The sequence below is a fragment of the Acipenser ruthenus genome, chromosome 8 (assembly GCF_902713425.1).
Source record: "Acipenser ruthenus chromosome 8, fAciRut3.2 maternal haplotype, whole genome shotgun sequence".
NCBI lineage: Eukaryota > Metazoa > Chordata > Actinopteri > Acipenseriformes > Acipenseridae > Acipenser > Acipenser ruthenus.
The window spans coordinates 59840553-59853742 of NC_081196.1; the positions used below are offsets into that span (position 1 = coordinate 59840553).

Consider the following 13190-nt stretch of genomic DNA (forward strand, 5'->3'; position numbering starts at 1 on the left):
AGCAATGCTTCCAAATGGTATAAAAGGGTGGGTGTTATTTTTATAAAATGATGTTATTGCATGTCAAATGCTCGTTCCCCTTGAGGTGGTTAAAGTATTTTGGTAATAACCTAAACCCACATTCTGTCATGTGCTACAAACACTTATTTCATACCATTTAATGCACAAAAAAAAATTAAAACTGGGTAAAATTCTTAATACAAAAAATAAAAGATAAGCCATTCTCTGTTTCCAGTATATCAAATTCCAAAAAATGTTGTCTTACTGTACAAAAAGTCTTGTTGCAACCCCCCTTTAGGGAGTTTTGGACTCTGGCACAACAGCCATTTCAAATTAAAATGTCCATTATTTTCCTCGGCTCATATTCTGTGAATGTTACCATGCAAACTCATATGCATCAACTACATTCTGCTTGCCAGGATTCAGGGGGTATGAGCCTCAACTGGGACAAATGGTATGTCAAATAATATGAATAATAATAAAAATGAAACCTGATGCAAGCAAGATGTTCATTTAAGCCAGCTTGCCAGCAGCAAGCCTTTCCAAGTATGAGACATTCACATTTTGTCTCATACAGGTAAGACCATATTTTGCCACACTTTGTCACATTGAGAGCCATGGAATACTGCAGTAAGGTGTCAAATGTAATTTCTTTGTTGCTATAATGAGGAACTTTAAGTGTGGTCCCGGGATTTCTCTTTCCAATAGGAATGACTGGCACCTATCAATAATGATTTTAAAAAGCTACAACTTTAAATCAAAAGATTTAAAAAAGTCTTTGATTCACTGCAAACGACACCACACAAGGACACTGCTGGTTCTCCAACAGAAAACACATTTCATTATCATGAGATCACACTCTTCTTCTAAAATCATGATCTCTGTGTGCTTAATACCCCTAAATCATGATCTCTGTGCGCTTAATACCCCAAAATCATGATCTCTGTGTGCTTAATACCCCTAAATCATGATCTCTGTGTGCTTAATACCCCTAAATCATGATCTCTGTGTGCTTAATACCCCTAAATCATGATCTGTGTGCGCTTAATACCCCAAAATCATGATCTCTGTGCGCTTAATACCCCTAAATCATGATCTGTGTACGCTTAATACCCCTAAATCATGATCTGTGTGCGCTTAATACCCCTAAATCATGATCTGTGTGTGCTTAATACCCCTAAATCATGATATGTGTGCGCTTAATACTCCTAAATCATGATCTCTATGTGCTTAATACCCCTAAATCAGAGAGGCTTGTCATTGACCCAGCTGCTCTACACTGGAATTGGACTGAGATTTATTGAGGCAGATGCTGACATCTAATTATAGGTCTGCTCCATTATTTTCACGAGAAAGACTGCATTTCGGGGGCTGGTTTCATTAGGGTAATGCCAGCCCTACCGCTGTTCAAAGGAATGGGAAGTTCAATGATTTTTTAATAACGGCCAACACTTGTTTACCAAACACACTACAAACAATTTACTGTGCTATTCAAGTACTGTACCGAAATACATTACAACCACAAACCAATAACAATGCATGCATGTGCTTCGTGTTTGTTAACTAATGCAACCTGTATACAGTTTGGATTGGATTCCTCCCTTGCTTCAGGCACACCATTTGAGGCCAACTCTTTAAAGCACTTTCTGATGTGTTATCTGATGCAGGTTTCTAAACTGAGCGCCGGATTCCTAAAGGGGTCAAATGGAAACTGTCCTATTATCTGTCCGGAACCACCACCAATTTGAAAAGGAAGAGCACTGTTATGTTATTTATATAGATGGGCCATGGAAAACATCCAGAGAGTGCTGTGGTCTTTAGCAAGCATGTGCAATCCGGTAGGGAATGTCGGGATCACTGTCCCAGGATTCCTATCTACCCCCCCTCCCCCCGCCCGTGCCTACTATACAGGGTCAAAGGGTACAGCAGGAGGAAGTTCACAAAAAGAGCAGCCTATTGAGAATGAGGATTCTTGGAAGACGTTAAAAAAAACACAAAAAAACACAAACAAACAGGGATTAGTTTCAAGCAGACAATGTATTTGCGTCCGTTGCTCAGTTTTGAAACACAGACGACATTGATCATCTACTTTAGATCTAACTGAACATCTAAGCGTTGATAGTGGTTTACTGCTCACTGTCTGAATCTCTGCATTCTTCATTCAAGCATTCCCTTAGTTTACTCTAAACTAAGCTAATACGTATTTGCATTATTTATTTCCTTTTTTTTTTAACTTATTTACTTGTTTTAAATCTGGGTTTATTTAACAAGGTATCTTGCAAGCAGGAAATGAAACTAAAATACATATGTGATAACAGCGTGGATATTAATACCAGCAGCCTTAGTCCATTGAAGAAGTCCCTTATTTTAAATGAGTAGGGAAGTATTCATTTCTGGTACAATCACATGGATAAGGGCTCCCTCACAGTACTCAGGCTCTTGACTGTTCACTCCTGCCCTTGGTTGGATGGCAGCTGGGCCCCTTTGGAAAAGCAGCAGCCCTTAGGCACTTGACAACATGGTGGACGTGAAGATTTGCTGCAGGATTTGTGGGATCTGTTTGGTATCCATTGCGACAAAAGATCGCCCCGCCGGTAGTGTCCTCTGAAGCCTGGGGGTGGAAAAGGACATTAACATTGCAAATGATGTAGCCAGCGGCTGGTTGAAAAAAAAAAAAACCCCTTTAAGCTCTTTTAAGAAGGGAAGTTTTTACTTTTGAACAGCCTGTACAATGCATGTCATTCATGGGGCCGTGATTGTGTGACGGTGGCCCTTGGGAAAACAGCAGGGCCTGAAAGCAGTTTGTCACTGAGACCCTTTCAGACACACAATGGCTTTGTCTCTATAGGACTGAATTCATTATTGTCAATGGCTCCACTACGTGAAAGAACCATGGTGTCCATGACAAAGCAGGAGTGGATAGAACATCAGACTGCTCAACATACAACCTGTGAAACAACACGGATCATTTCATTTCTTTTACTTTAATCATTTTCATGCATATTTAGCAGTGTCAACAGGCACTTGTACTGATAACGGGGTTATATTCCAGATCTTTCCTGTATCCAGAATAGAAGGAGTCAATATGCAAGACAATGAAACAATTCAAATACAAATTCCACAGATAACTCTTCAAATTCCACAGATCAATCTACAAATTCAACAGATACATATTCAAATTCTGCAGATAAATATTCAAATTCCATAGATAAATCTACAAATTCCACAGATAAATATTCAAATTCCACAGATCAATATTCAAATTCCACAGATAAATTTGCACTGCGCTGAATACATTTGTAAGCGTAAAGGTAACGTTATTACCTTTACATTCATAGTGTTAAACTGATTATCTTCTCCGCAGATACTCCACGATGACCACTATAGTCCCTATGTGGGTGCTTCATCATATTTACCATCTAGTCTGAGGACTCTGTGAATGGCTTGAAAATACAACCAATGCTTTATTTGTGCAATACAACATTGTGAACATGTCCCATTGTGTTTGAGCTTGTGTAATATTTCTACAGTGAGTAGAAAGCACAACTCCAACAAAGATGAATTGCTTACCTGACAGCCTGATCTCCCAGGGAGCCGATGAATACAGCAAAGGCATTCACTTGTGGGTTGCAGGTCAGCGCCTGTGCGAAGCGGTCAGGGCTGATGCCGTACCTCTCCAGGTTGGCATCACTCAGAACTATAACAAAGTACTCATCCGCCTCCTCTCTGGCAATCTCCTTCACTGCATGCTCGGTGCTTTCCAGGGTGTAGTCCCCACTCATGCAGAACTGAGAGTGGGCATGCATCGTCTAAAGACAAACGGAAACAGACAATCAAACCATCCATCCATCTGGTATTCGGACATATTCAGTGCTCATTATAAATCAAGATATTGTTAAGCCCAGTTGACAGTGTATGTTGTTTTGGCGAATCCATCCCCAAGAGCCATGGATAACTTGTCAGACAGACCTGTCAACCATCAGTTATCTTGCTCTTGTGACCAAGACGTAACATCTTCAGTATCCCAAATGAGAATATGATCATTTCCAAACCCATCTGCAGTTTTTCCATGCTCTCCCCATGTATACTATACATTTACCACAGACATGTTTTTTTAATGCACTAAGTTGTACCATACCCCTCTGGGCTGTACAGTGCTTATCTATGCTTTACCATGCTTGCGCCATGCTTTATTACACTTTGCTACGCTTATATTATGGGAAACTTTTATAAGGGTGATTCCAAAATAAAACTATTGTAAAAGAAGAGCTGTTTAACCCAAACAAAGTGTGGATGGAACTCTGTTTGTTTGGTGGAGCATTTGTTGTGGCTGACTAAACAACCACTTGCTTACATTCCCTGTGCTGTGTGTCAGATCAGTCCAGCCTCCGCCCCAGGCTCTGAACCCCACAGCTGACTAATCCAGAGCTATTTAGCTACGGGATATACCTTGAGAACCTTTAATCTCTCTTTGTTGTTCTTCGGAATCTTGTCACATCTGACCAGCTCAATGTCGAAGCCATCGCCCGAGTGTCCCACAATATCGTACTGTAAAAAAAAAAAAGAGCCGAGAGCTGTCACAGAATGATCACGCATTTCTCTCTCACTCAGATTCAACGATTCCAGTTCCAGTGTTGCGGTACCTGCACCTGACAGAACGCTGCACCCAAGCAAGCTTGATTGAGATGCTGAATCACAGCACAGTAATATACCCTCTCCAAGGGAGCTGCAACAACAGGCTATATTCAAAGGTACAAAAACTGTTACTAAAAATCTCCTTTAATTGATTAAATAAAGCTTTGTTCCAATAAGTAAGAAACTGTTCTAGACTGTTGTCAAAGAAGCTGACAGCAGTTAAACGAATATCCAACTTTATTTAAGACTTAAAAACTTTGAATAACTCAAGAACCAAGGTTTTGTGATATGGCCCAATATACTATCATGAGACTTTGTTCACAAGCTATGTTAAAAGCTTTTAAACTTTACTAGGGTCTAGGTTTGACCTATCAAACAGGTCCAGTGTACTCAGATCTAAGTAGGAAGGGAATGTAAGAACCTGATAAAAATGTGCGCGCACTTTCGACACTCTACTAGTAACAAGTTAACTTGAGCTTGTCGGCAACAGCAAGCAGATTGGATCGACATGCTCAGATACGCATGGCTGGGGGCATATTCAAAAATCTTAAAGGAGAAAAACAAATGAAAAATAAACACTGACAAGAGAGAGAAAAAAAATTGATGAGGCCAATAATGTTTTTCAGGAATTAGCCAGGGTTATCTGTGACAGATTGCTTTATACACTGATCATACACCATGTCCAGTGATGCCTTTTACTCTTAAGTGTCATAAGCTCAGTTTTTTGCAAAGCACCACAACTAGAAAGCACTCCTTGAACTAAATTCCTGTATCGTTCTGTCATTTCAGTGTTTCTTTTACCTGCAGGCACTTTGGAGTAAACAGTTTTGTGTATTTAAACCAGTGTTTCAAACAACAACATAATTCCTGCCATGACTTATGAAAATATGTATTTCTTGTTCAGAAATCATTTGAACAGTTTCATGCACAGCAGTGGATTTGGCTGCCTGAAGCAGTGCTTGTACTCTGGCAGCTGGTTACCACAGACTCAGCATGGCAAGCTGCACAGTAGCAGTACATCCACAGGTGGAGCAATGGCATGGGGTCAGTGAGGTTTGCAAACAGATAATGTGCATTGCCATAACACAAAAAGGAGCAGGAAGACGAAAGAAACTGTTTGAGACAACGCAAGAAGAGGGTTGTACTCTTCCTGTTCACGCAGCGATCCTACAGTACCTGTGACCAATTGGGAAAGTGGCTGGAGATCACACAGTCACGTACAGTATGTCAGAAAGCCTGGTGCTAGTAAACTTGAACGCTTCATGCTGATACATTTTAATTCGATTCGTGCTGCTATTACATTTTGAACCAAAACTGTACACAAACCATAACCCTAGCATGATGTCTTTATTTAAGAAGATACCTGTTTTATTTCAATGCTCTGTACATCACCATCCAGCTCACTGCGTGGTCTACTGATCACACTGATACAGTACGGAATTGGCCTTGTTAGAGAATGTCAGTGATACTATGTGTTGAAAAACAGCATGACTCACATCTGGGTATGACTTAGTGCCACAGGTGGAACACTGTGCTCTGAATTCCTTCAGGATCTAAAGATAAACCAGAACGAACCCAGACAGTGTCTGATAAGACTCAAGAGCACTGATAGCCACTGTCTACTGCAGCCGGCTTCCAGACTGTGAGGCCTGCATTATCACTAACAGCCAGACATTTACAGCTACTGGATACATAGCTGTATTATTATTACTGATTCAGCTACATAGCAAATACCTTGTCAGTCATTAAAAACCTGCAATACGAAGTGAGCTCAAAGAAGTCATTGGCTGAGCTAGGCTCCAATCCTTGCTCACTGTGTCCTTTACTGTAACCACCATGCCAAGCTGCTGTTTACAGAAGCATTATGGGAACCTGTACAGTGACAAACTCTGTCTGGATTGGTGTGAGCTGCTACTTGAAGGTTGTTGTTTTTTTATGTAAGTTTGGCCATCATGCATGTAGCAGAGAGATCCATGTAAAGGTATGTTTTCTGAGTGTTTGGTGGCTACCTCATACGTCGGTGTTGAGGGCTTGACAGTAGCATCACTAATTTTAAATTTGTTGATGAAGCCAATATCTCATAGCATTTGCATTATAGTCTGGAAACCAGAAAGTTACATGCTAACAATATGACAGCCGTAACAGGTAAAGTGAAGGGTATTGTTAAATGTTGCTCCAGAAATTTTTATAACAGTTGCCATCTGAAATGGTTTATGATATGTGAGCAGAAGAAACAGCAGCAGATTTAATAAACATATAAGGGGATCTTGTAAGTTCTGTTAAACTAAGAAGGTCAACTGGCTTCCTAATGATCTCCCCCGTTCAATTCTTCCACCATGCTGTCAAACACACAGCTGTCTGAAAGGAGGATCATTGCTTGGATGAAAAGCCTTTGCAAGGCTCCGAGGAGTTGAAGCTCGTGTTCTGCTCCATGTAGATGAATGAATCTGACTCAGTCTCTTAGTCACCACAAGCAGTACTCATGACAACACTCCAAAACACACTGCCATCACTCCCATAGCTTCCTTAGAGAACATGACCACAGGCTTTAGTTCCTCCAAACTGTTTGGGTGGAAGCTTTAGTAGCAAAGTGTTGTTGCAGTATTTAGTTACCACAAGAAGGAAGGATTGATGTAATAAATATACTGTATAACACTGCAGCTGATATTGTCCAAAAACCCAACCATTCAGCAGAATGTCTTCAGTAATACTTAGCAGCAGGTGCTACTGTTGCATTTTCAGTTCCCTTAAAGAAGCATTTACAATTATTCATGGGAACGATTGTTAGTTCCCTGTTTTCTTTGCGGTTGAAAAGAAAATCAATCGAATAAATAAAAGAGTAAAAAGGGGTCTGCACAACGAAGTAGACGAGGTGCAAGCTGACAAGGCTGAAGCCATAAATCAATATAGAGAAAGAGAGAACCGCACACTCAACAAAATACCTTTCATTCATAAAAAACTTGTCACCAGAATTTCGACACAGAAGGGCCTGCATCATATTATTGTCAGAATGATTAAACTAATCTAATTGAATAGCAACAATTATAGCAATCTCTACCTAGTTTATTTTCCCCTAGACCAAAATAAATGTTGTGAAAACTTAGTGGTATTACTTAACTCAACATTTAAAAAGTTACTTGAATGTCTTGAAACAGTAGACAAATTGGGATAAAAATGTTTTACAAATGTAAGGAGTGGGAGTACGTTTTATTTAGCTTCTTACTGTATCAACACAGCACAACAGTGGTTGGAGACTGTGAGTAACTCCGTAGTTTACAAAAAATAATAAAATAAACAAAATGTACAAGCTCCACCAGTGTCCAATGTTCCAATGCATGAGATAAAACCTTGGCGAAACTAAGTCTAGTAGACAAACGTTTCAGCTAGTGCCTTTATCAGTGAATTATACTAATGCATGAGATAAAACCTTTGAGAAACTAAGACAAGTAGACAAGCATTTCAGCTAGTGCCTTTATCAGTGAATTATACTAATGCATGAGATAAAACCTTTGAGAAACTAAGTCAAGTAGACAAGCATTTCAGCTAGTGCCTTTATCAGTGAATTAATCTAATATATGCTAACTTGTATACTGGAAACAATCCATCAACCATTTCTGTAAATTTATATACTTAGAATTGTCACGGATTTCAAGGAAAAAACACTTAGTGCCAAGAATTAAGAAAATGTTTCCTTTGTGGCATTTCTCCTCAGACAGCTCTATTATTTACTAGTTGCTAACAACAAGGCCCAGTAAATGATACTTCCCCAGGCTGGTGAGTAACAGACCCTGCCTAAATCTTCTGAATAAATGAGACTTATTTTCCGTTGCTATAGAGGGGGGAGGGGGAGGGCTGTGGCTGGTGTAAGGCATGATTATCCAGACAGTACAGTACAGAGGTGGTCACCTTGAACTTGTGCTCATAGCTCTCCAGAGCCTCCATCACCATGCAGACTGCTTCCATGGAGCGCTCCAGTCTGCTGTCCAGCCCATTAAAGCGGTACATGCTGCCCGAGACATCTGCCAACAACCGCAAGCGCTTCGGCTTCTGCTGCGGAGTTCCCAGCTGAAAGAGCAAAAACACACCAAGAGCTTGATGCAAACACCAGCCATTCCAGCCATATTTATCACATCATTTCATATTAAGAGCTTGATGCAAACACCCGGTCATTCCAGCCATATTTATCACATCATTTCATATTAAGAGCTTGATGCAAACACCAGGTCATTCCAGCCATATTTATCACATCATTTCATATTAAGAGCTTGATGCAAACACCAGGTCATTCCAGCCATATTTATCACATCATTTCATATTAAGAGCTTGATGCAAACACCAGCCATTCCAGCCATATTTATCACATCATTTCATATTAAGAGCTTGATGCAAACACCCGGTCATTCCAGCCATATTTATCACATCATTTCATATTAAGAGCTTGATGCAAACACCAGGTCATTCCAGCCATATTTATCACATCATTTCATATTAAGAGCTTGATGTAAACACCAGGTAATTCTAGCCATATTTATCACATCATTTCATATTAAGAGCTTGATGCAAACACCAGCCATTCCAGCCACATTTATCACATCATTTCATATTAAGAGCTTGATGCAAACACCCGGTCATTCCAGCCATATTTATCACATCATTTCATATTAAGAGCTTGATGCAAACACCAGGTAATTCTAGCCATATTTATCACATCATTTCATATTAAGAGCTTGATGCAAACACCAGGTCATTCCAGCCATATTTATCACATCATTTCATATTAAGAGCTTGATGCAAACACCAGCCATTCCAGCCATATTTATCACATCATTTAATATTAAATGGTGCTTGTGTGAGGAGGCAGTGTCCTGGTATGTTTTGCACTGGAGTGTTTGACTGGTAAAGCACTCAGGGTGAGCTATAGCAGCTCTAATCACACTGCACAGTGTTTCAGGAAACCCACACTGGGCAAGGAGGACCAAGGGGGGGGGGGGGGGGTGGGGGGGGTGGGGGGGTGACGCCACACATTTTAAAAAGTAAATTACATAATCCATCAAAACCTGTTTTCTGCAAAAAAATGTGGTTGTAATAAATCAAATGCAAGCTGCATGAGGGCTTTTGTGGAAATTTGTGGAATTTCCTAGAAAAGAGATCCAGCCCGAATTTTACTTTTGTTCATCAACTTCTGTGCAGATTTGGCACCCCCAAACTATAAAACCATATCTGAAAGAACAATAACAATGCAACAACCTTTCCTGTGCCAAAGCCTTTCTTTTGAATATACGGAGGATTCCGAACACAAGGCAAACATTCCGGGCCCTCCCTTCTACTGTCTGCACTATTAATCAAAGCACAGCTAATGGAAAAAGCAGGGCATTAAGAGAATGGGTTGAGCTGCTGTGATTCAGCTAATAACACAGCAAGCTCTAAAACAGCTGGCCCCCTTTTCTGATAGAACGGGGTGAGCTTGTTCAACTCAAGGTTACAACAACAATCCCTCCTTAAATAACCCTTTCCTCATCCTCGCTGACCTACCCACATCACTAATTAACAAGTGACAGTGCTTGACAGCCTGGCAATTAACTCTCAAGTGATACTTCTCTATGAAAGCAGACCCGTTCTGAGAGCTTCGCTGCTGTTCTGCAGTGGTTATTATTGTTGTTGTAGATATGGGGTGGAAATGGTTACCCAAAGTTATAAAAGCTACACCATGCAAGCTCACTTTTACTTCTAGCGCTTCAAGATATACTGCCAAAATGCTGCATGCTAACCTATAGTGTATCCCTAAAGACTCCTGCCTGGAGCCTGTATGTTATAGTAATACATTATCTATAGAGAACTGGCCACATGCTGCATTGGCCTTAAAGTTAATCTTCACAGTTTGTAGTTGAAAATCAACATTAATCCCACTGCCATCTGTTTAGTTTATGGACAGACGATTCATTTTTCTGCAGATCTGTATTTCTGAGTTCATTAATGACAAAAACTGTCTTGTTAGTTTAATGGAAGCCACAGCCTCTGACTTGTAAAATGTTACTGTTTCTCTCTGATATACATATTTAGGAATGGTAGTTCATTTAAACACGATTTCCCATTCAAATTTGATCTGCTCCATGCCCGCTGCCAATAACGCAATGCTGCTCAGAGTTTACCACTGAGCACATTGTCTGCTTTCTGTCAAAACCTACCAGTCAATTGATTTTGGCACAGGAGATACAGGATATCAAGCTGTATACTTAACATTGTGAACAGAAGCTGTCAAAGTATTGTACTTCTACTCTATTTGGAGAATTAAAAGCACCCTATAAAATTAAATATTAATTAAAAAATCAATATTTGATCAATGTGTCTGTTTTCTGTCAAACCTTCATGATGAATGCCAAGCCTAACTATATATACTGAAATTCTATCAGCTCATTATCAAGCCAAATAAATCATTAGGCAGAGACACACTCAGAGCTCTTTAACTCTCTCAGTAGATATACATATGAACCATTGAGGCCTTACAAATCTATTTCTTGGCATGCAGAAATCTGAGCTATTTTACATGCACAGTTATGGGTCCTGCCATGTTTAAGTAAATGTAATTCTAGCTTATAAATGTAAATGAATCAGGCAGGTTTACTTAACTCTTATTATAAGCAGAACCAGCATGTTCCCTAATCCTACCATTGCCGGGGAGCATCAAGTGCACGCTTGTGAACTCACCTCTGGCTCCAGTTCTCCTCTGCGTTTGTAGATGGCTTTTTCTCCTGTCAGTCCATCAATGATTTTGGCGTCGTCCAATTCCCCAAGGGCCTGGTTCTTCAGCCACTGCCTCTCTTTGCCTTTAGCCTGGAATCACAAACATAAACAATGCATGTCTTCATCCCTCCACTGTTACCTCCATGTAACAACAGGCTGCTACACACCTCAGGGGAAATATTGGGGAATTATATTGGCTGTACCTTTCACTGCCTTCTCTTCAACGAGATTTATGATCATACAAGTTGGCTGCAGCCCAATCACAGTTGAAAGAACATTGGGTATGTATGTTGGAATCCCTATGCCAGCACCTGACAGGCAATGTACCTCCTGCTCCAAGACTCTCACTACAGTGCTGTGTCTGTGCTCTCAGCCTCTTCGTCTGGGTTTCACCTGACAGGCAATGTACCAGTGAAGAGGGACTGCTCCTGCTCCAACACTCTCACTACAGTGCTGTGTCTGTGCTCTCAGCCTCTTCGGCTGGGTTTCACCTGACAGGCAATGTACCAGTGAAGAGGGACTGCTCCTGCTCCAACACTCTCACTACAGTGCTGAGTCTGTGCTCTCAGCCTCTTCGGCTGGGTTTCACCTGACAGGCAATGTACCAGTGAAGAGGGACTGCTCTTGCTCCAACACTCTCACTACAGTGCTGTGTCTGTGCTCTCAGCCTCTTCGGCTGGGTTTGATGTGTAAATATAAATTACAGCACATGCATGGCATATCTTTATAGACATGTGACATTTTCATTTGAGTAGGTTTTCAACAGGGAAAGAACTTCCAGAACCCATCAGATAAACATTTCCACCACACAATCACACAAAACAAAATGCAGAGAAATAATACAGTAACAATTGTCCTTCGGAGGAACGCTAATGACTGTTAATATCGAAACCCCAGAACAATATGGATAGCAGGCTGAAACACTGTAGGGTTTAGCTTTAAAATTGCTCTAGACCGCATATGTTTTTCGTACGTATTAATATAAATAAATAGAGTATACACTCTGAATGTTCATAGAGTACTGTAGTTATTTCGTGGACGACGACAGCCAAGTGAATGAAATAACCACAGAACTCTATTCTGTTTATATAATGAGTATAATTATGGAAAATAAAGTGTTTGACCTATATTAACAGCTGAATCTGCATCCAGCAACACAGTGTAATTTGGAACAGTGCGATTCACCCGGTCATTCTGTTGTTGGATTTGAATGAATAAAAAATGAGATTTGGTTATATATATATATACATATATATATATATATATATATATATATATATATATGAAAAAGCCAGAACTTTCAATACTTGTTGTAGAAATGTTTTTATACTGTAAGTGATGCAAGTGGGGTTGGCCGGTTCCTTCATTATTGCGATTGATGTTTATAATTAGCAACCAATAATGATGTCTTTAACAACCTACAAGCCCTTCCACAATGGGCTCTGACAGCTTGCTATATCACGAGGGGAGGCTTGGTTCAGCTAGTTTCAGAGAGAGAGCGACAAGATGAGCAATACAAACAGCTCCTTCGGGTAGTAAATGTGATGCTGCATTCCTGCTGGCACAGTTACATGATTTATCTGAACCAAAGTAATGAAAAGAGCAGTCAGTCCCCATTGGACATACATGATTTACCTGAACCAAAGTAAAGAAAAGTGCAGTCAGTCCCCATTAGACATACATGATTTACCTGAACCAAAGTAATGAAAAGTGCAGTCAGTCCCCATTGGACATACATGATTTCCCTGAACCAAAGTAATGAAAAGTGCAGTCAGTCCCCATTGGACATACATGATTTACCTGAACCAAAGTAA

The 13190-nt window shown here is 40.2% G+C and overlaps 1 protein-coding gene across 1 annotated transcript in view; it reads right to left on the bottom strand.

Annotated features, from left to right (window-relative positions):
- Positions 1–2018: 2018 nt before the first annotated feature.
- The window catches only part of LOC117407220 (von Willebrand factor A domain-containing protein 8-like), a 109593-nt gene continuing 98421 nt past the window's right edge, over positions 2019–13190 (bottom strand). Inside the window, exons 41-45 of the mRNA XM_059029384.1 lie at positions 11341–11466; positions 8542–8700; positions 4450–4548; positions 3571–3809; positions 2019–2611 (exon numbers count right to left, since the gene is read on the bottom strand). Of these exons, the coding sequence (XP_058885367.1) occupies positions 2503–2611; positions 3571–3809; positions 4450–4548; positions 8542–8700; positions 11341–11466 (732 nt within the window). The 3' untranslated portion in view covers positions 2019–2502. The remainder of the gene's footprint in view (positions 2612–3570; positions 3810–4449; positions 4549–8541; positions 8701–11340; positions 11467–13190) is intronic.